At 44.8% G+C, this 24,466-nt stretch overlaps 1 protein-coding gene across 1 annotated transcript in view; it reads right to left on the bottom strand.

Moving 5' to 3' along the window:
- The window catches only part of arhgef17 (Rho guanine nucleotide exchange factor 17), a 409,506-nt gene that overhangs the window by 24,168 nt on the left and 360,872 nt on the right, over window positions 1–24,466 (bottom strand). The window contains exons 12-14 of the mRNA XM_033023172.1: window positions 12,863–12,936; window positions 2,598–2,791; window positions 989–1,254 (exon numbers count right to left, since the gene is read on the bottom strand). Coding sequence (XP_032879063.1) covers window positions 989–1,254; window positions 2,598–2,791; window positions 12,863–12,936 — 534 coding nt within the window. The remainder of the gene's footprint in view (window positions 1–988; window positions 1,255–2,597; window positions 2,792–12,862; window positions 12,937–24,466) is intronic.

Raw genomic sequence — 24,466 nt, 5'->3', positions numbered from 1 at the left:
CCTGCCCCACCTACACTTGTCCCACCTGCCTGCATTTGGCCTATATCCTTCTAACCCTATGCTATCCAAACGATTTTTGAATCTTGTGATAGTACCTGCCTCAACCATCTCCCCCAGCAGCTTGTTCCATATACCTACCACCCTTTGTGTACAAATGTTGCCCGAGATTCCTATTAAATCTTTACACCCTCACCTTAACCCTATATCCTCTGGCTCTTGATTCCCCTACTCTGGGTAAAGGATTCTTTGCATTTAACCTATTTTGTTCTTTCATAATATTATACCACTCCTCAAGATCACTCCTCACTCTCCTGCGCTCCTAGGAATAGAGTCCTCACCTGCTCAACCTCCCCCTATAGCTCACGCCCTTCAGTCCTGGCCACATCCTCGCATTCTCTGAACCCTTTTCCAGCTTGGCAACACCCTGCTTGGAAAATACCTGGAGTTTAAGGTTGGAGGCGACAATCAGGGTAACGTTGAGGAGGGCTGTGAGTGAGCCAGACATTGTCCATTGTATCATCCCAATTAAGGGCCTGTCCCACTTTCCCGAGATATTCACAAATTCTCATGAGTTATTCACGAATTCTCATTAGTTTTCAAATTCGCAGAATGTCCGTAACGAGTCTGTGGATATATCGTAGCGGCTCGTACTGCCAGCGCTAGGTACTCGGGGCTATTTTTTTACTCGTGGACATTTTTCATAATGCTGAAAAAACGTCCCGACTTACCTGATGCCCCGGGTACCTACGGCAGGCATAACGAGCCACCTCGATATATATATACGGACTCCTATGGCCTCCTACGGACTCGTTACGAACATTCTGCGAGTTTGAAAACTCGGGAGAATTCGTGAATAACTCATGAGAATTCATGAATAACTCGGGAAAGTGGGACAGGCGCTTTAGGAACAAGCACAGAGAAAAAAAATAATGGAGAGGTGCAGTCAATGAAAGCAGCAGGAAATAGGAATGCTTCAAACTCTACTCACTTCCTGTACTGGAGGAGATGGTGGACCTGCTGGCCTGACTCCTCAACGTGCCTGATGGGCTTGGAGAGGATTCGTCATCTTCAGTGTCATCGCTGTCAAAGGGGTTCAGGCTTCTCGTCCCACTCTCCGTCAACTCCCCCAGCAACTGAGCCGAGTTCGAGATGGAGATGACGAGAGGTTGCTGGGATGTGTTCTCTTCCATGGCCACTGCCGTGGTTCGGTGCGGGTGTAAACAAGAAGGACTCAGGAGCAACTCTGATCTGTCTCTGAGGATATAGAGAAGGAGAAAAGAATCACCATTCATTCTGCCTGGAGACAAAAGGGACTGCAGATGATGGAAAACTGGTGCAACAAACTGTTTTCTGAAGCTATTCAGTGGGTCAGGCAGCATCTGTGGAGGGAAATGGACAGATGACATTTCGGATTGGCACCCTTCATCTGGATTCAATCTCTCGAGATTAAATTACAAGGCGTGGTGTTTTTGCACCGATTTGTCACTTAGTGATAACCCCGACGAATATATATTGGTGTCTCAAATGCTTCATGAAGGCCACATGCAAGGCTTGAGAATGTTGACTTGCACTGATTGTAGAGACCATGGGAATGTGGGACATGAGCGAAAACAGGGATCTTATCAATATCCAAAGGACAGAAGAAACACTGCCTCAAAAAGAGTGGTCCAGGATTTGAAGGTCTAATTTTCTCTCTGGGTAATTTTGAATGACTTAAATGTCAACAATTACTCCACTTGGCAGAAAATAAATCCATCAAACACAGCGGCACGGCTGGTAGACCTGGAGCCTCCCAGCACAGAGGCCCATGTGCTTTCTGCGTGCAGTTTGCACACTCTCCCCTGGGACCGCGTGGGTTTCCTTCAGGTGCTCTGGTATTCTCCTACATTTCAAAGACGTTGCAGGTTAATTGGCCACTGTAAAATTATCTCCAGTGCGTAGGGAGTGGATGAGAAATTGGAGTAACATAGAGCTTGAGATAACAGGTGATCAATGGTCAGCATGGACTTGATGGGCTGAAGGGCCTGTTTCCATTCTGCATCTCTAAACTAAACCATTGGTCTGTCTATGGGATAACATCATTTTCAAGAATTGCTATAATGTTCCACAGGGTAAACCTGACCCAAAATAAATGATTTAACAAGCAAATGATTGACATTTATGGGCAGTTAACTGTTTCTCTATCCCGTTGTTTATCTATATGAGCACTTTATGAAGGAGAGGAATGAAAATGACTTTTTATTAAAAAAACAGTTTTTAGGAAATTTACAAAAACAAACCCAGTTCTTCATTAATGTATAAACTACGTGTTTTCGATTTGAGGAAAAGATCCTTAGATTGGAGATAGCAAACAGCTCAGCAGATATTTGTAAACCAAACAGTGTTAATGACAATAAAGCCTTCAGGGCATATTTAATATTCCAACATTCCATGGCTAAGAGACAATATATCTTCAATAGAATGCTTTACAAGCCTGGCCTGTATTCACGATAGTGGAAAATAAGTTTAGCTGGGATCAGAAACAGCAACACTTTGTTGCATTACAGAGCAGAGATGGATTAAAATGTATTGAACGGGCAATGTGCACAAGTCCCCACCTGGTGGTGCCACTAAGACCTGGCACTGAGGCGATGCAGATGATCCTTGCCGAACAGACCGCAATGCAGGCTTCCACCGTGGGCACTGGTTTGATGCTGAGCAAGCAGACCTGGCCAACATACCCGTCGCTATTGCAGACCCAAACTTCATGGCCGTTGTCAGGTCCGCCGTGGCTCGGAGATGCACAGGAGAACTGCAAACAGTACAATATTGTCAGTCATCATCTTAACCGTTTTACCCTGTGGTTTGTTGACGTCTTGCCAAGTTTCTTTCATAGCTAAAGGATTAGCCAATACATAAATCGGAGAGTTTATCATTTGTCAGAAAAATCTGCCAAAATATCTAATGACTTTAGAGATACAGCGTGGAAACAGGCCCTTCGGTCCACCGACCCCACGCCAACCAGCGATAACCTACACACACTGGGGACACTTTTTTCAACTTACCGAAACCAAAGAACCTACAAACCTGTACGTCTTTGGAGTATGGGAGGAAAATGGAGCACCAGGAGAAAGCCCTCGTGGTCACAGGGCGAACGTACAAAAACCGTTCAGACAGCATCTATAGTCTGCTGAGAAGAACGAGCTTTAATGATCCTTTACATCGAGATATTCATTCCGAACATACTACCTGTTCCTTTATATCTCTGCCACTTTTGCTTGATCTTCTGATACGTCGTGAAATAGTAGCCAAAGGAAACACATCTATTCCAGAGTCAATATTGTTTGAGATATTCTCAGTAGATATTGTTTGAGATATTCTCAGTAACCCATTTTGATGCGCCTTCTGCTTGTAACTTGGTAATTCCCTGAGGTAGGATTTCAGTATTTGTGCATTTTAGAAAATAAAATCAGAGAGTCATACATGTCTTTTTTCAATTACCTTAACAGCATTCACACATTCCATTCAAGTGCAGAACCACTGATATATGCCCCAAAGAATCACAGCTTCAACTGTTTAAGCTAAATGTTCAGGCTTGAATCATAGCAAATATCGAGGATTTTGAACTTCTTTGCTAAATCCTTTTAAGCTGTCAGAAGCAGCAAGACTTTCCCTAGTGGGTTCGGTGATGCTCTGTTAATGTTCGGGCAATCTTTCATGCTTTGCTCGTTTCTGTTAAATGCACTGCCTATTTCCAACCATGACATCAGTGTGCACAGTCACCCTCATTCAACAATGTGTGCATCGACACCCTGGCCAGCACAAGCCAAACTGCTGCAGGAGATGGGTTTAACATTATTACTTTCTTTTCACCTGAAGAAAGATGGAAATTTGGAAAGGATTCTCTCGAGACAATCAAGGGCGATGAAACTCAAGGATGCTGGAGGGTGGATTGGCACCACTGAGTGGGACCTCGGCAAAAATATAAAAGCTAAAAAATATGCCCCTGTCCCACTTAGGAAACCTGAACGGAAACCTCTGGGGACTTTGCGCCCCACCCAAGGTTTCCGTGCGGTTCCCGGAGGTTGCAGGTGGTTGCCGGAGGTTGCAGGTAGTGGAAGCAGGTAGGGAGACTGACAAAAACCTCCGGGAACCGCACGGAAACCTTGGGTGGGGCGCAAAGTCTCCAGAGGTTTCCGTTCAGGTTTCCGAAGTGGGACAGGGGCATTATTAGTCACACCATTTTTGAGGGAGATCAGGTGACTTTTTTAACCTATGCAAAGACAGGACCTGTAGAGGACTTTAAGTTCATAGTGATAGGAGTAGAATTCAGCAATTTGGCACATCAAGCCTACTCCACCATTCAATTGTGACTGATCTATCATTCCCTCTAAACCACATTCTCCTGCCGCCTCCCCCGTAAACCTTAACACCTGTACTAATCAAGATCTATTTATCTCTGCCGTAAAAATATCTATCGACTTGGCCTCCACAGCCTTCTGTGGTAATGAATTCCATAGATTCACAACCCTCCGACTAAAGAAATTCCCCCTCATCTCCTTTCGAAAGGAAACTTTAATTCTGCGGCTACGACCTGTGGTCCTAGACCCTCCTACTAGTGGAACCATCCTCTCCACATCAACTCTATTGAAGCCTTAACAGCCTCTAATGGCTGGACATATTTTGGCAAACACCAGGACTGTGGCTGCAATGATACAATGATACAATTTATTTGTTGTCATTAGAACCTCATTGAGGTTCAAACCAAATTTGGTTTCTGCAGTCATACACACAAGAAAAAGAACCAAGACACAACACAATTTACACAAACATCCATCACAGTGAATCTCCTCCTCACTGTGATGGAAGGCAAAGTCTTATCTCTCCCCTGCACTCCTCATTCTCCTCCCGATGTCAGAGTCAAAGCCCCTGGTGGGCAATGGTAAGTGTCCCGCGGCCAGTAAAGCCGCGCCGGGTGATGCAAGGCCGCGCTCCGGTTCTTGGTGTTGGAGCCCCCAGCGTGCGCTAGCAAGTCCCGCGGCCATTTAAAGACGTGCCGGGCGATGTAAGGCCCCGCTCCAGGTAATTTTCAATCCCGCATCTCGGGCGGGAGAAGTCGCCATTGCGGAAGCCCCGAAAAGCGGTCTCCCAGCAGCTCCCGGTGTTACTGTCCACCAGGCCTGCGGCTGGAGCCTTCGAATCTCCTGGGTCGGGTCGCAGCAGCTCGCCACCACTGGTCCACCCGCTCCGAACTCGGCCAGATGGTGGGTAAGTCCGCAGCTCCGCGACTGGAGCCCCAGGTCGTTCCGGTTGGAGGCCGCTCCACGGTGCTAGGCCCCCCAACGACAACCGAGGCCCGACAGAGAAACGGTCAGGTTCTCCGTGCAGGGGAAAGATTTTAAAAGTGTCCCCACCCCCCCGCCCCCACACACATATCCAGTTTAAAAAAAAAACACTTTAAACTACATTCAAACGTGACAAAAAAAAATGACAGACGGACTGCAGAGGCTACTGCGACGTTGAGTCTCACACTGGCAATCCAAAAGGCCTGTGCAAATAACCTGGGGGAAGATTTCAAACTCTAGCTGGCAGGCTGTTCTGGAAGGTTAGATTGTGTGGGATCCCAGACCCAGAGCTAGTCAACTGGATAAAAAATTAGCTTCATGGAAGGAAGCAGAGGGTGATGGTGGTTTAAATCAAAGATAGACACAAAATACTGGAGCAACTCAGCAGGACAGGCCTGAAGAAGGTTCTGAAGAAGGGTCTCAACCCGAAACGTCACCTATTCCTTCTCTCCAGAGATGCTGCCTGTCCCGCTGAGTTGCTCCAGCATTTTTGTGTCTATCTTCAGAGGATGGTAGTGGAAGTTTGTTTTTCAGACTGGGGGCCTGCGACTAGTGGTGTGCCTCAGGGTTCAGTGCAGGGTTTATTATTTTTGACGTTGCACTACTATTGTCTATTTTATTTAAAAAAAAAATATATACTGAAGTTTCGTTTGTCTAGGAAGGAAGTGCAGACGCTGGTTTACACAGAAGATAGACATAAAATGCTGGAGTAACTCAGTGGGTCAGGCAGCATACTAAAGGGTCTGAAGAAGGGTTTCGGCCCGAAACGTTGCCTATTTCCTTCGCTCCATAGATGCTGCTGCACCCGCTGAGTTTCTCCAGCATTTTTGTGTACCTTCGATTTTCCAGCATCTGCAGTTCCTTCTTAGATATAGATTAGATTAGATAGATTAGATATAATTTATTGCCACACAGCCAGGCTGGTGGAAATTTGGGTTGTCTGCAGCGATACAATAATAAAGAACACACAACCACAATAAAACTGTAACACAAACATCCACCACAGCATTCATCACTGTGGTGGAAGGCACAAAATTTGGCCAGTGCTCCTCCATTTCCCCCGCGTGGTCAGGACCAGAGTCCAGAGTCAGTCCAGGATCGGCTCTTCCTCACCGGAGACCGCGGCTTTAAGTTGTTGTAGGCCGCAGGCCGGCGGTCAAGATTTAAAGTCCCCGCCGCAGCCAGAAGCACCGTAGACTGCAGGGCCGGCGATCGAAGCTCCCCTCCAGGGGTGATGGTAAGTCCATGCCGGACCCGCGGTAGAAGTCGGCCGCGGGCCGGCAGTGATGGCTTCTTCTTCGCCGCACCAGCTGGAGCCCTGCAGACCGCGGCTTCAGGCTGCGACTTCAGGCTGCCGGCTGCCCCGGGTCAGCGAAACGGAGCGCTCCCCTCCAGCGAGCCCCAGCGAGGGCTCACCCGCTCCACGCCGAGAGTCCACGCTGCGCCCGCCGCTGAAGCCCCGGGCGCGTCTCCGGGAAAGGCCGCGTCGATCCTTGATGTTAGGCCACGGGGGAGGCGACCTGGAAAAACTCGCCTCTCCGTGGAGGAGGCGACCAAAGCGATTTCCCCCTCACCCCCCCACACCACCCCCCACATAAAACACACAAAGAAACATTAAATACAGACTTTAAAACATACAAAAAAAATAAAAAAAGGTTGAAAAACTGACGAGCTGCATGACATGGCTGCTGCCAGAGCAGCGCCCCCTACAAGTAAGTTGTTTTACTTAAACACCATCATACTAAAGGGGGTGGTATCATATGTGACTTGATCTATCCATTTTCTCCAGAGATGCTGTCTACCCCACTGAGTTTCTCCAGCATTTTATGTCCTTCTTTGGTATAAACCAGCATCTGCAGTTCCTTTTTAATACATTTTGTCTGTACTTTTCTATTTTCAGTCCCAGGCTCCACCAGCTGTGTACACTCTGTCCCCACCTATACAAAAGGCCACCAGAGACTGTTGTAGACAGTCAACAGAGCCTCCATTATTCAGTCTGGATGTCATGAAGCCTTAGGGTAGCTGGTTAAGCAGGGGTATGAAATCCTCCCGTGTAAGAGGGATCTGTGCAAATGCTGGTTGATACCGAAGATTGACACAAAATGGCCGAGTAACTCAGCGGGGCATGCAGCATCTCTGGATAGAAGAAATGGGTGATGTTTCGGGTCGAGACCCTTCTTCTTGATTCAGACTCTCAGTGTGCAGAAGGCTCTCGACCCAAAACGGCACCCATTCCTTCCCATGCAGAGATGCTGCCTGTCGTGCTGAGTTGCCCTATGAAATACCCCCTGATGGTTCCCTGACATCACCTATCCTCGGTTGATGAATCAGAGTTCCCCAATGCTGAACCCCAGTCACAAACAAAGTGAAGGGAACAGAGTATGCTGTAGACCCCAAGGTGATTACTTAAAGTGAGTTTCAGTAGAATCACCATTGCCCGACTCCTGAAGGACATAAACTTTGAGTCTGCATAAGGTGATGGGGGAGCCAAGAGGAAGGAACATCCTTCATAATCTCAACCGCACTTATCGTCTGAAGGCAATTCCTTCGAAATTTGAAAATCCTTCCTGCTCCTTTGCTGTTGGATCTAAATGCTGGAACCCTAACCCAAGCAGTATGGATTACGTGAAATAATTCATTGAGTTCAAGTAATGGATGCTACGTAACATTCAGCACACAGACTGTGGAGATTGAAAAAGGGAGCTTGCCACGACGTTATCAAGGCAAGTTTAGGACAGACAATAAACCCACACACTGCATGTGCATATGGTACCCTTGGGTAGATTATGAGAGGCATAGATAGAGTAGATAGTAAGACTGTTTTTTCCCCAGGGTGCAAATGTCAAAGATTAGAGAGCGTAGCTTTAAGGTGAGTGCAGCAAAGTTTAAAGGAGATATGAGTGGGTCAAGTTTTACACAGGGAGTGGTGGGTGCCGAGAATGCTCTGCCAGGGATGGTGCCGGACACACATACCATAGAGGGATTTACAAAATGGATCATGTGCAGGCAGAGGGGATTAGTTTAACTTGGCACCATGTTCGGTGTGGACATTGTGGGCCAAAGGGTCTGTTCCTGTGCTGTACTGTTCTATGTTCTATTACTATGGCCCCTAACAATTCAGCCTATCACATCTGTGCCAGCTCTTTGCACCAATTTCCAGCCCCATCTTTCTCAAAGATCAAACCTGAAGATAGAAACCAGCATCTGCAGCTCCTTCCTGTACACCAAACCTGAAGATGTTTTTTTGACTGGGAACCGTGGTGAGGTCCAGACTGATCCTCCACACACACGGCCTTCCATGCATTTTCAGGCATCATCATCATCATTGAAAACATCAATGGGCATGGTGCCTAATGCCCCTGTCCCACTTAGGAAACCTGAACGGAAACCTCTGGAGACTTTGCGCCCCACCCAAGGTTTCCGTGCGGTTCCTGGAGGTTTTTGTCAGCCTCCCTACCTGCTTCCACTACCTGCAACCTCCGGCAACCACCTGCAACCTCCGGGAACCGCACGGAAACCTTGGGTTCAGGTTTCCTAAGTGGGACAGGGGCATTGCAATGCCAGGTACGACAGTGATCGCAACTTCTACTGAAGTGTGGATGGCCGTTGGCTCGCTAGGAGCTCATCCGCCCTTTGACAGGTCTTGTTTTTGGTCCTGCTGGGGGTCCACAGCCCCCTCCTCACCTGGCAAACCAGTCGGCGACTATCCGACCATGGGACAGGTAGCACGGAATTACATGGTACCCGTGGCGGGGGGGAACTAATGTGAATATAGATCACAGATCTGACATGAAGGTTTATTTGCTCCCACTTAATTCTGAGTACAACTGTAAAAGGCCATGTTCCATGCTAACCAGGCTCATTTAGCACAGACGCTAGGCCCAATTTAGTTTATCCACTATAGAACAGTCTGAACTTACTTGGTTACCTCAGATGGCCATGTAATTTTAAGTACAATGGAACTATTATTATATTTACTAATTGGATAATCAGCTGAAGCATTAACGTTGGCCGAATGCCTGACACATTCCAAGCCATCCTACAGTAGGATTGTAATTGGAAGCACGGAATGACAGCACGGAATCCATTTTGCACCTGGCAGGTAGGGTTGCCAACTATCTCACTGCCAAATAAGGGACAAAAGGTCAAAATAAGGGACAAATTCCCGACGGCAATTCGTTGACCGACTTGGCTGTGGCTGGGTGAATGATGAGTTGGCCCGGGTGCTGGACTGCACACGTGACGTCGCGCGCAAAGTCCGGCACCCCATCCAACTCATGAACCGTTGATCGGCCATGAGAAGGGGTGGTGGTGTCGGCGGTAAGCGAAGGACCGAAGGCCAGACAGATGGCCGGACTGCCGACCGACGGGGCCACGGGCGAGGCGCTGCTGCTGCACTCCATGGGCTGCACTATGTCGGGACGAGTGAGGCGGGGCCGGACGAGGCGCTCCGACTCGAGTAGTAGCAGTCAAATACGGGACAAGGGTGGTCAAACCAATTTAGCCCAATATACGGGATGTCCCAGCTAATACTGGATAGTTGGCGACTCTAATGGCAGATTAAAGGCAACAAGTACACAAAAAAATCCATCACCCTAAAACTCTTCTCCAAGTCGCACACCATAATTTAATTCACTGTTGCTATCAATATCCAGGAGCTCCCTACACCACAGCATTATAAGAGTATGGTTACCATACAGACAGCATGGATTAAAAAAGTACCACTAACTTACTAGATATTGGGCCAAACAGGGCAGGTGGGAATAGTGTAGATGGGGCATCTTGGTTGGCATGGGCGAGTTGAAGGGCCTGTTTCTGCGCTGTATAACTTAATGATATCATGACTCTATAAGTACCACTAACTTCTCAAGGGCATCCAGGACCTAGAAGTCAATGCCAAAATCCCGTGACTGAATAAAATATATCGCTATCAATCCTACCAGTCAATAGCAACTGAGAAGCTCAGCTCTTCTATTGCTCACCTCACCTGTTAACATTCCAACTAACTCCCATAGTTAAAGACACCGCCAATATTTAAATAGTAAAAATTGCTGCTTGCAGTGACTTCAATTTTGTAAATTGGGCACCTGACCTACAAAGATAATATTTTGGATGAGTAAAGTTATATTGACAAGAATTTTGGGATCGGCATGAACTCTGTGAGCTTGTCACTGACTTCTGAAACCAAATTAAAACTTACCTTCGAGCAAGCCATCACGGCAAAACAAAATGAGGCACTCACTCACTCACTCACACTCACTCACTCACCCATTCACTCACTCACTCACTCACCCACTCACCCACTCACACACAGCCTTCCTCATGAAATACAATGTTAGCAACCCTGCCAGACACCGAGCTCCACCCAGAGGCAATATGGTCCATTTTCACTTAAGTAGGTTTGGCCCACTTCACATCTTCTGGACCCATCTCCAAACTTTAGTCAGGCAATCAAGCATGCGGTGCCATCAGAAATCCTGCCAGGCAGATCCACCAGCAGGAAAGATCAGACCCAGTGCTAAAAAGTAAGCCTTTAAATCATTTCATTTATTTTTACTTTTACTAGGACCCATCGAAACAGAGATTCTATGAACCATCTGACACAGATTCTATACAGTAGAAAACTATCTCTTAACTCACCAATGCGTCTCATTAGAGAGTCATCATAGAACATAGAACACCACAGTAACAGGCCCTTTGGCCCACAATGTTTGTGCTGAAAATGATGCCAAGTTAAACTGATTTCATCTGCCTGTACATGATCCATATCCCTCTACCCCCTGCCCTTACACATGCTTATCTAAATGGTCCTTAAATGCCACTATTGTATTTGGTTCCATCACCACCCATGCCATTGCATTCCAGGCCCTTACTACTCGCTGCGTAAAAAACTTGTCCCGCACGCCTCCATTAGACTTTTCCCTTCGCACCTTATAACTAGGCCCTCTAGTGTTGGACATTTCCAACCTGGGAAAAAGGTTCTGACTGTCTACCCTATCTATGCCCGTATCAACCATCAACACCAACCCCTACTGTGCAGTGTCTACCATTCAGTGGTGGCCAGTGCTCTGTTTTTTGCTGTGGCCTGTTGGGGAGATGGCGCCCGCATAGCGGACAAAAACAGACTGGACAAGCTAATCAGGAAGGCCGGCTCAGTGGTCGGGGCTGAGCAACGAACGGTGCAGCAGGTGGCAGAGGCCAGAACTCTGAACAAACTGGGTTCAATAATGACCAACCCCACTCACCCACTCCATGCCCTGAAGGTGATCAAGAGCAGCATCTTCAGTCAGAGGCTGATTGCACCAATGTGCAAAACTGAGAGACATAGGAAGTCCTGTTTACCAGCTGCTATAAGGTTATATAATGCGCATAAATAACTGCATTTTTTTTTTTTTAAATTAATTGTATTTTAACTTGTATTTTAACTTGTATTTTAACTTGTATTTTAACTTGTAAAGTATGGAATCCATTTGAGGAAATGTGTGGTGTTATGTCTGTCTTGAAGCTGTCGTGGCACTGTAATTTCCTGTAAAGGATTATTAAAGGTATAATCAATCAATCAATCAATCAATCAATCAATCAATCAACACTCATTGAGTCAGAGGGTGGTGCATTTGTGGAATTCATTGCCACAGACAACTGTGGTGGCCAAGTTAATCGATATTTTTAAGGTGGAGATTGACAGATTCTTGATTAGTAAGGGTGTCAGTGGTTATGGGGAAAGGCAGGAGAATGGGGATGAGAGGGAAATATAGATCAGCCATGATTGAATAGCAGAGTAGAGTTGATGAGCCAAATGGCCTTATTCTGCTCCTCGAACCTATCAATTTATAAATGTTATGCTGTCCTACTTTAATCCCAATATTTTATTCTCTTCAGATTCTCATCAACTCCCCCTGCATGCTACTATTTGTAAATTAAATTAGGGGCCATTAACCCACCAATTGATGTCTTTGGGTGTTAATGTGCAAACTCCATGCAGACAGCGGTCAAGGTCAGGATTGATCTGATGCTGTGAAGTATTAGCTGTGCCGCTGTGTGGCTTAATCTTTCATGGAATTTCACACTAGACATGCTCATTTGGTAAATCCACTACAATAAGTCACACCATTCTAAAGATTGCTATCTGCGAGGTTATAACACGAGCAGCCATTATGGTGATATCAAATTCTAGTTTCTGCTAAGATTAAAGGGCGGCACGGTGGCGTAGCGGTAGAGTTGCTGCCTTACAGCGCCATAACTACGGGTGCTGTCTGTACGGAGTTTGTACGTTCTCCCCATGAGCGCGTGGGTTTTCTCCAAGATCTTCGATTTCCTCCCACACTCCAAAGACGTACAGGTTTGTAGGTTAATTGGCTTGGTATAAATGTAAATTTCCCCTAGCGTGTGGAGTGTTAATGTGCGGGGATCGCTGGTCGGTGCGGGCTTGGTGGACCGAAAGGCCTGTATCTCTAAACTAAAGAAATAATTAAATGGGGAAAGGAATTAATTAACGTCCCTGACAGTAATTTATTGACTCCAAGACTCAGACAAATTACCTGCATTCCACTCCGGGTCTTCATGATGGGAATGGCCTTCAGGAATTCAGGGTCCCAATGATCTTTGTTCAAAGCTGTAAAAACAAATAAACAAAAGAGGCCTAAAGCTATGGGCTGAAGATAAAAGACAACTGGGCAAAGGCAAGGCTGATCAGCCGGTTAAACATTAGGTGCGGCTAATAACTCAATGTTAAAGCTTGTGCTATCCTTCTCATTTCCACATTTAAAATGGACCGAAGAAACATCAGGAAAAATAGCAGCCTACTATTAGTGGGTGAAGTGAATTTCATAGATGGAATAAACTCAGACAAAAATGGGCAGGAGAGATGGCAGCACTTGATGTCAGTTGAAGGGACTGAATTAGCAGTATTAGAAGTCGTACTTATAGAAACTTACACATTTCTTAAGGGGTTGGACAGGCTAGATGCAGGAAGATTGTTCCCGATGTTGGGGAAGTCCAGGACAAGGGGTCACAGTTTAAGGATAAGGGGGAAATCCTTTAGGACCGAGATGAGAAAAACATTTTTCACACACAGAGTGGTGAATCTCTGGAACTCCCTACCACAGAAGGTAGTTGAGGCCAGTTCATTGGCTATATTTAAGAGGGAGTTAGATGTGGCCCTTGTGGCTAAAGGGATCAGGGGGCGTGGAGAGAGGGCAGGTACAGGATACTGAGTTGGATGATAAGCCATGATCATATTGAATGGCGGTGCAGGCTCGAAGGGCCAAATGGCCTACTCCTGCACCTATTTTCTATGTTTCTAAACATCCCATTTGTTTTTTTGTGATCATTACAGGTTATTGGCAGCATGGCCAAGTTGGGTTGTCAAAGGATATATTTGTAAGGCAGAAATAGATAGATTCTTGATTAGTATGGGTATCAGGGAGTATGGGAAGGCAGAAGAATGGGGTTAGGAGGGAGAGATGCTGTAGATCAGCCATGATTGAATGGCAGACTTGATGGGCCGAATGGCCTAATTCTGCTCTTATCACTTATGACCTTATGCAGAAACAATCAGAAAAGCAAGACCTTTTTCTCTACAAATGCTGCCTGACCCGCTGAGTTACACCAGCATTTTGTGTCTATCCGCAATATATTGCCATATCTTTCCTGTTGAGATAATTCAGGTCTAAACCCATGCATGGATTATAACAAAATTGTTACTGGCAGTAAACCCTAACAACAGCCTCCTTTACGTACCTTGTGCACAGCAGGACTGGCCTTTCAACAAGTTTACACTAGGGGGAACTGTACTTGGAAATCAGAGAAGTTAACAAATCCCTTCAGAAATTGAAGAGCAATGTAAAATCGAACCAAGTTCATTTTCCGGTGAGATTCATCAATTTTCAATCAACAGACAGCTCCAGCTGGACTTAGAATGACAAGATGAATTTCTACCAACTCTATTGCAAATACAGGTTTAAAAACATCACAGTAGCAGGTAGGCACATTGACTTGTAAGAGTGTTTCACAAATAAACAGAAATGTTTCACTCTCCTGCATCCTGTTCAAAAGTACATTGAATACAAATACAAAAAATGTTGTAAACACTCAGCAGATGTCTTTAAAATACATTTGTACAGGTTTATATGATTCAAATGTGGGCAGGTGGGACTCTTGTAAATGGGTCTTTTAGGTCAGCATGGGCAAATTGGGCTGAAGGGCCTGTTTCTGTGCTGACTCGATGCCTCTCTGTGACTAGGTCTTTGACCTAAACCTTTAAGTTTGTTTCCCCTTCCACTGATGCTGCCTGACCAGCTGAATGTTTCCAGTGTTTTCTGCTTTTATTTTCAGATTCCCAGCGTCTGCAGCATTTTAGGTTGACAACAACACTCAATAACATTAGCAAGAGAAGAATCAACATTGAATAGCATTGGCACCTTTTGCAATATCAATGTAAAACAATACTAGGAATTTCAATAAAGTATCAGGCTGGCATTGACAGCAATGTATTTTTACTTGTCCCACAGGATCCAAATTGTAACTGGACTCCAGTTTAATATCATGCATTCTACAGGATTAGAAGGAAATGAATCTTTGTCTTTTCACTTTTTAAGACCTAATATTGGCTGCTTGCAGAGAGTAATTCTTTGGGCATTACACAAAGAGAGAATTTCAAAAGCTGCCTTCATTCAGGAGTAAAGCCCCAAATGCAGGCCCGTACTTCTGATACCATCTCCCTAATCCTTATTAAAGAGCACAGGCAGATCAGATTACATACTTCGGAATTATTTCTGACATATGATATGACAATCTTTCTCTGGTGATGCCTGTTTGCAATGAGCGAGATTATACTGAGCAAGACAGCATTCTATGAGGCTTGTTAACTTATTCCCAGTCACATGCCAGGTTATGATTGAAAAGCTAGTTTGCAACACAATTCAAGACTGACCATACTGCATGGCTTGCTCCATAGTGGATGTGGAGCCTTGAGATGGAGAAAAGATTTACTTGCACGGTTCCAAGGCTAAGGGAATTTTAGTTATGAGAATTAGGCCATTCGGCACACACCGGGGTTTCACTACTTCGGACAGAGGTTGAAAGGGGACTAAAGGGCCTGTCCCACGAGCATGCGACCTGCATGCGGCAAGCGCGACCAAACCGGAAGCGGGGGCCGCGCGGAGGTCGAGTGAGTGACGTGAAGTTTGAGCGAAGTCCGCGGGAAGTTCGCGCGTAACGTACGGCGTCAAGACGCTGCGTACGGTGTCGAGGTGGCTGCGGGCCGGCAGGCCATTGCCGCGTGTAATTTTTGGACGGTGTCAGTTTTTCTGAGCCCCGTGAGATGTCGGGACCAGCTCCGCACAACTCCATACGGCTCCGGCGATCGAAGTGGGACCATACGGCTCAAGCGACCACGTTAGGTCGCGCTTGCCACATGGAGTCGCATGCTCGTGGGACAGGCCCTTTAGACACAAAATGCTGGAGTAACTCAGCGGGACAGGCAGCATCTCTGGAGAGAAGGAATGGGCGACGTTTCGGTTTGAGACTCTTCTTAAGAATTTTAATAATCATTCAGATAGAATCATTCAAAATCTTGAAGGGTCCAGACAAAGTGAATAAAGACAAACTGTTCCCAGTGGCAGAAGAGTCAGGAAGCATAGGACTTTGACTTAAAGCGACAGGGAGCGATTTACAATCACCAACTACTGTAAAGGGTGGTGGAAGCTGCTTAATCGTGCATTTCAAAAAGGAAATGGTTATGGACTGGAGGGGAAAAAAACCCCTCCTAAATGTGTTTATGGGGCAACTTGGTCAGTGTGGGCAAGTTGGGCAGAAGGGCCTGTTTCTGTACTATATGACACTAGGACCACATTGCAGAAGTCATGGAATGGAGCTGACTTGATTGCTCTTACAGTATTACAACACAGGCACCTCATCCATACCAACCATCCAGTACTCATCCACACCAATCCCATTTACCAGTACTTCATAAGTTCAAAGTTTCATAAGTCATAGCAGCAGAATCTTTCCCACTCAACCCCATTCTCCTGCCTTCTCCCCGAAACCTTACTAATCAAGAACCTATCGATGTTTGCATTAAAAACACCCAATGACATGGCCTCCACAGCCATCAGTGGCAATGAATTATACAGATTCACCACCCTCTGACTAATGAAAGTCCTCCCAATCTCCTTTCTATAGGTTTGTCCTTTTATTCTGAGGCTGTGCCCTCTGGTCCTAGACTCTTCCACTCGTGGAAACATCCTCTCCACATTCACTCAATGAGGCCTTCCCTCATCCTTCTAAACCCCAGCCTCGACCCCATTCATTTGCCTTCTCCCCATAAAGCATGAGACAGCGCATGATGACAAACAGTGGTCAAATCTCAATTGAAATTCATCAACCCCACCGTGCCATAGCCTGACCCCATCCTCCCCCTCCCTCACCCCAGCTGGGAAAACAAAATTGGCTAAAACGCTTTTCAGATGCATTCCCACGATTCTTTGTACCATTTGTAGGTATTGTGCTTTATATCCCTGACAAAAAAAATATTTGGGAATAGCTGGATAAGATTAATGACAGACTTTGCCGAAAGGACATTCATGTCAACTCCACCATTGTGTTGCTGATCAATTAGAACACCTGCATATGGCATTGTTATGGGAGGAAAAAGTACATTTACTTTGCAAAGGCACCGAGGCAGTGTAAATAATACCAGCGGCATTGATGCACTCTGGCTATTCTTTTTTAAAGAAACTTTGACTATTGCTATTTTCATTTGTCCAGGGATCAGTGACCCCTGTAGCTGGCAGCAGACATTTTTCTTTCCATGAATCACAGTGGTAGCTGACCTTTTACATCCGTATGACCCCAGGGTCAAGTGTAAAAGTGGAACTCCAGGCTTACTGAAGTAGTGACTGCATAGGGAGCAGAGGGTAAATTGGATAAAACTCATTGCATCGAGAGCTAACAAATCAAATTGGTGGATAACACTGCAAAATAAATACTAGTCAATAAAAGTAATCTTTCTCTCAAACTTCTTGTAATTTAGCTTAGAGATAGAGCGTGGAAACAGGCCCTTCCGCCCATCGAGTCCGCACCGGCCAGCGAACCCTGCATACTAACACTATGCTACACACACTAGGGACAATTTACAATTAGCCAATTAGCCTACAAACCTGCACGTCTTTGGAGTGTAGGAGGAAACTGGATATCCCAGAGAAAACCCACGCAGGTCACGGGGAGAACGTACAAACTCCATACAGACAAGCACCCATGGTCAGGATCGAATGAAAGTCTCTGGAGCTGTAAGACAACAGCTCTACCGCTGCTCCACCATGCCGCCCCATCTGTGCACTGTGTGCAATTTGGAATGTGGCACAAGCCCCAGTGATGGAGGTTAACACTCTATTGTTCAATTAATTCCTTGCACAGAGAAAGTTCATGAGGTATTTTTTAATACAACTGGCTGAACATTTTTTTTTCGTACTGTAGGCATATCACCAGCATCCAAATCAGAAGTAATATGTGTAGATGATATATGACCATGCGTGGCTTTCTAAACTGGGACATGCAACTAATGCAGATTATCAAAATAGATTACTGTCTCTTTAAAGTCTATGTTATGGTAACATTTTTAGCTGGAACATGATGACATGCTAAAGATGGCTTCAGGCTGGAGCAGAGAAGATTATTGACTTGGCATCCAATCATTTCGAAGGTTTTTACATTCCTGAGGGAAACAGACTGTGAGGGACAAATAATGAGAATGGTAACACACCGGATAAATTGGGAAACTGCATCCAAGTGAATTTTGATGGCTGGGAATGGTTGGATCAGTTTGAAAATGGTCCCTTGAACCTAGGTGTAGCACCAAATTATCCCATCACAGACCAGGCTTTTATTCAGCAGTAAGCAAAGACAGCCAATACAGTATGTAAATATTCTCAAAGAAATGAATGAATACTTTATTGTCACGTGGTGACGAGTCACAGTGAAATTCTTTGTTTTGTATAGCCAAGGTATGCAAAGAGTCACCACATTAAGGACGCCGTGTAGTTTCATTTTGCTGTTGCCCCTTTACATTTGGTTACACCACATTCATAATACAATGGTGTAACTAGCTTAGTCTGAAGAAGCACCCCAACTTGAAATGTTGCCTATACAGATCCTCCAGAGATGCTGCCTGACCCGCTGAGTTACCCCAACACTTTGTGTTCCACGCCAGATTCCAGCATCAGCAATTCTACTGTCTACTGCAACCAAATTGATCCTGACTGCTCTTTGAAAATGTAAACTTTAATTTACATTTGTATTCACCATTCGCTACCAAAAATGGTGTTGTGGTTGATGAGATCACATCACATCTTGTCCAGTGCACTTTCTCAGCCACTGCTATATTCTGTAAATCTGCAGAGACTCAATAAATTAATCTATTGCCCATCCCCTGAGATTACCACACCCACAATTATACAAAACAGCCCTTCAACTATGGTCCATATTATGTGTAGGAAGGATGCTGGTTTAAATCGGAGATAGACACAAAAAGTTGGAGTAACTCAGCGGGTCAGACAGCATCCCTGGAGAAACGGAATAGGTGACATTTCAGGTCGAGACCCTTCTACAGACTGAGAGTCAGGGCCATATTAAATATATATATAAGCTGACAGATCTCCTGGACCTTTGCTGGAGTAACACAGCGGGACAGGCAGCATCTCTGGAGAGAAGGAATGGGTGACGTTTCAGCTCAAGACCCTTCTTCAGACTGAAAGTCAGGGGAAAGGGGAACGAGAGATATAGAGAATCATGTAGCGTGACATAGAACAAATGGATGAAAGATATGCAAAAAAGTAGTAATGATAATGGAAAAAGTAATTGTTAGCTGTAGCTAGGCAAGAACAAAATACTTGGGTGGGAGAGGGATGGAGTGAGAGGGAAGGCAGCGATTACTTGACGTTAGAGAAATCAATACTCATACCCTTAGGTTGTAAGCTGCGCAAGCAAAATATGAGGTGCTGTTTCTCCACTGACAATGGAGGAGGCCGAGGACAGAAAGGTGAGTGTGGGAATGGGAAGGAGAATTAAAGTGTTTAGCAACCGGGAGATCAGGTAGGCCCAGACGGACTGAGCGAAGGTGTTCAGCGAAATGATCGCCCAGACTCACCGATGCATATGAGTCCACATCTTGAACAATGGATACAGTAGATGAGGTTGGTTATAATGTTGTTTATATAATGTCGTTCATTTTGGAGGAAAGAATGAAAGAACTGATAATGACTGCTGCATAAAGGAATTTTGGGGCCTTTATCCATGAAAGCAAGCAAATAATCAGTAAAGCCCCTGTCCCACTTAGGAGACCTAAAGAGCAATCTCTGGTGACCTTGCCCACCACCCAAGGTTTCCATGAGGTCACCGGAGGTTTTGGTCACTCTCCCTAACGGTTGAAAGTGGTTTCCGCGTGGTCGAGGCTTCATCTAGGTTGCTGCTATTTTTTCATCATGATTAAAACCAGCCTCGACTAAAAATAGGTTGCCGTTTTAGAAATCGACAATTCTTTAGTCGCAGGTCTAGTCGAAGCTGGTTATCTTCATAGTCGAGGAAGGTTTTCAACATATGCGTGGGAGGTGGTAGGAGGGTGCAGGTCACCTCGACCGTGACTTTTTTTTGGGTGGCGGGCAAGGTCACCAGAGGTTGCTGTTTAGGTCTCCTAAGTGGGACGGGCTTAAGGGTAATGGAATTTCGTCCTTCACTTTAAAGGTTTGGGTATAGAAAGTAGGTAAGTCTTACCACACTTGAACAAGGCATTAGTGTGACCATATTTACAGCAGTGTGTACAACTTTAGTCCTCTTTAGTCACAATTAACGAATTGCATGAGAATGTGCAAGGGACAGTTAGTAAGTTTGCAGATGACACTGAAATAAGAGGCATCATAGATAGTTAATAAGGTTATCAACAATTGCAGCAGGATATAGATCAGCTGGGCACGTGGTCCAAGAAATGGCAAATGGAGTTTAAGTTAACAAGGAGTTGCATGTTGAGAAGTCAAACCGAGGGCAGGACCTTCACAGTGATCAGTAGGGCGCAGGGAAATCTTGTAGAAAAGAGGGATCTTGGAGCACAAGTACATAACTTCCTGAAAGTGGTGTGCAGCAGGTAGATAGGGTGTTAAGGAGGTTATGGCATGCCGTCGTTCATCAGTCAGATTATTGAGTATCGCAGTTGGAACATTATGTTAAAGTTGTACAAGATGTTGGTGAGGCTGCACTTGTGGCGTGGTGTTCAGTTTTGGTTACCATGCTATAGGAAGGATGTCACTAAGCTGTCATTAAAGCTTATGAGGATATTGCCAGGACTCGAAAAAGGTTGAAAGGACCCAATGTGCAAGTCAGGCAGCATCTCTATCCATTTTCTCCAGAGATGCTGCCTGACCTGCTGGGTTACTCGTGTCCATTTGTGTGTTAGCCAGCATCTCAGGTTATTTTGTTTCTGCTACTCAAAAGGCTCACCAGGTGATGCAGAGGATCACTTTCACCTCCTCCAACCTCATCTACTGTATCCACTATTCCAGGTGTGGACTCCTGTATAATGGCGAGGCCATGCGCAGAATGGATGATCGTTTTGCTGAAAACCTTCGCTCAGTCCAGCTTGGCGTATGCGATTAAAGTGCCAAACACTTTAACTCCCCTGACCATTCTGTCCTGGGCCTCCTCCATTGTCAGAGTGAGGCCAAACGCAAATTGGAGGAACAACCCCTCGTATTTCGCTTGGGCAGCTTACACCCCAGTGAAATGAATATTAATTTATCTAACTTCAAGTAACCCTTGCATCTCCTCACCCTCTGTCCCTCCTCACTAGTTGTCGTACTAGTTTCACTGTTGCCCTGTTGAATTTTACTGTCTGTATAACTCGTTATTACCTTCCCTACAGCCATTATGTGCTCCAGCTTTCCTTGATCATTGTAAATTTTTGCATATTTGATTCATGTACCATCTATATCTCTCGTTTCCCTTTTAGGCTGTGGGCCGAGCATCAAAAAAGTGTCTAGAAATCAGTTTTCGTGACCCAAGTCACCAAACTACATTAAATCTTTCACAGATTTAGATGAAATATAATTGAGAAGGATGTCATAACTCGTCAGTGCCGAAAGTTCCACATTAATTAATTAAACTAATTATAAAATGAGATCGGGAAAGTAAGCGCCATCTAGTGGCGAATGCCCATATTACACAATGGGCAGCCTATTTCCGTGTTGCAGTCCATTTAAACTATATATCATTATACCAATATATATTCCAGATAGTAATATAGGTATAATAATATTATATTTAGGTATAATAATATTATATTATATATTATTATACCTATATATATTCCAGATAGTAATATAGGTATAATAATATAATATATATATAATAATATAATAATAATATAATAATATATTATAATATATATATTTATACCTATATCTATTCCAGATAGTAATATAGGTATAATAATATAATATATTATATACCTATATATATTCCAGATAGTAATATCGGTATAATAATATAATAATATAATATCTATATTACTAAAAGTCTGTTCTTGACCGGTTTTGGCCACCTATGCTGCGATTTCCGAGAGAACGCCGCCACCTACGGCCGTCATTTTTGGCCACCTTGCTCAGAGCCCCCCTCCGCCACATGTGTGCCGAGGATTTTTCCCGTCGATTAGAAATTACAGAGATATTAATGTTTTTACAAAATACCCAATTCTCTCTGTTGCCCCCGCTGGCGGCAGGGGGGAGGGACTATAAAACCAGGAAGTGGTGTGCCACACAGTCTCTTCAAGATGGAGGAAGGCAGAGGGTCTCTGAGCTGTGAATAACACTGAACACACTCAAATGTAAGTGCCCTTAGTGGTTCTAAAATGCTTGCAGAATGTGTCTATTGGTTCTAAAGCTTGCAAAAAAAGTGTCTATTGGTTCTAAAGCTTGCAAAAAAAATGTCTATTGGTTCTAAAGCTTTCTAAAAATGTCTATTGGTTCTAAAGCTTGCAAAAAGTGTCTCTATTGGTTCTAAAGCTTGCAAAAAATGTCTATTGGTTCTAAAGCTTGCAAAAAAAGTGTCTATTGGTTCTAAAGCTTGCAAAAAAATGTCTTGGTTCTAAAGGTTGCAAAAAATGTCTATTGGTTCTAAAGGTTGCAAAAAGTGTCTCTATTGGTTCTAAAGCTTGCAAAAAAATGTATATTGGTTCTAAAGCTTGCAAAAAAATATCTATTGGTTCTAAAGCTTGCAAAAAAAGTGTCTATTGGTTCTAAAGCTTGCAAAAAATGTCTATTGGTTCTAAAGCTTGCAAAAATATGTCTATTGGTTCTAAGCTTGCAAAAATATGTCTATTGGTTCTAAAGCTTGCACAAAAAAGTCTATTGGTTCTAAAATGGTTCATACTAGCACTCCTTGGGTGCAATGGCTTGAAGTTAAAATGCATTACTTACTGCAAATGGGGGCGTGGGTGCATTGGCTTGAAGTTGAAAGGCACTACTTACTGCAAATTGTGACTTGAAGTTGAAGGGCACTACTTACTGCAAATGATGGCTTGGGTGCTTTGGCTTTAAGTTGAAAGGCACTACTTACTGCAAATTGTAGCTTGGGTGCTTTGGCATTGTTGAAAGGCACTGCAAATGGTAGTATGAAGTTGAAAGGCACTACTTACTGCAAATGGTGGCTTGTGTGTGGCTTGAAGTTGAAAGACACCACTTACTGCAAATGGTGGCTTGGGTGTGGCTTGAAGTTGAAAGACACCACTTACTGCAAATGGTGGCATGAAGTTGAAAGGCACTACTTACTGCAAATGGTGGCTTGGTTGCTTTGGCTTGAAGTTGAAAGGCACTACTTACTGCAAATGGTGGCTTGGTAGCTTTGACTTGAAGTTGAAAGGTACTACTTACTGCAAATGATGGCTTGGGTGTGGCTTGAAGTTGAAAGGCACTACTTACTGCAAATGGCGGCTTGGGTGCTTTGGCTTGAAGTTGAAAGGCACTATTTACTGCTAATGGTGGCTTGGTTGCTTTGACTTGAAGTTGAAAGGCACCTCTTACTGCTAATGGTGGCTTGGGCGTGGTTTGAAGTTGAAAGGCACTACTTACTGCAAATGGTTGCTTGGATGCAATGGCTCGAAGTTAAAAGGCATTACTTACTGCAAATGGTGGCATGAAGTTGAAATGCACTACTTACTGCAAATGGTGGCTTGGGTGCTTTGGCTTGAAGTTAAAAGGCACTACTGTAAATGCACTTCCTGTTTGCACTGTATATTGATTTTAGATAAAACGCTACCACTTACGGCTGTGATTTTTGGCCATCTTACTCAGTCCCCCTCCGCTGAGCAGATGCAGAGAATTCTTCCCATCAATGAAAAATAAAAGTGTTATTAGTTTAAAAAAAAATGTTGAGAATCTCTCTCCTGTCAATCACTCCACGAAAGCCACACCTTTTCCGGTGGGGGGGGGAGGGGTTATAAAACCCGGAAATGTGGGTCTCTGCAAGATGGAGGAGGGAGAGGTCACGACTCGCTGTCTTTAGTGGCATTGCACCCTACTTCAAATGGTATGAAACTGCACTTGAATTTGGTGGCCTTGCACCCTGCTAGAAGTGGTAAGAAACTGCACTTGAATTTGGTGGCCTTATACCCTGCTTGAAATAGAATTTCAAGGATTAGCCGTGAGTCAACCACCAGCCGTGAGTGAGTGAGTTGCCAGTACAACAGGCTTGATTGACTGAGATGCCAGCCCAAGAATCCATTTGGCGCACAATTTGCATACTAGCCCTCTGGAAACCAGTCCCTTCAGCCCACAACACCCATACTAGCGCTCCAGAAACCCCCCTCCCAACTGGCCACCAATATTAGAATTGGTGGAGAGGTGGAATATTGCGTTGGATGACCAGCCCTCCTGTGTGATGCTGGGACCCAATGGGTCCCACTTAGTATTATTTAAAAAACATGATATAAATAACACTTGGAACATTGTGTGCAGTTCTGGTCACTGCACTATAAGAAATATATGACTGCATTGGAGAGCATGCAGAGTAAAGAAGATTCATTTGTGGACATTAGACACAGACTGTCAGGATGGGGTCCAATTACTCCCCAGTCCTGACGCTCAGCACAGGAGCGCCACGAG

The sequence above is a fragment of the Amblyraja radiata genome, chromosome 6 (genome assembly GCF_010909765.2).
Source record: "Amblyraja radiata isolate CabotCenter1 chromosome 6, sAmbRad1.1.pri, whole genome shotgun sequence".
Lineage (NCBI taxonomy): Eukaryota > Metazoa > Chordata > Chondrichthyes > Rajiformes > Rajidae > Amblyraja > Amblyraja radiata.
This window is presented reverse-complemented; position numbering and strand designations above follow the sequence as displayed.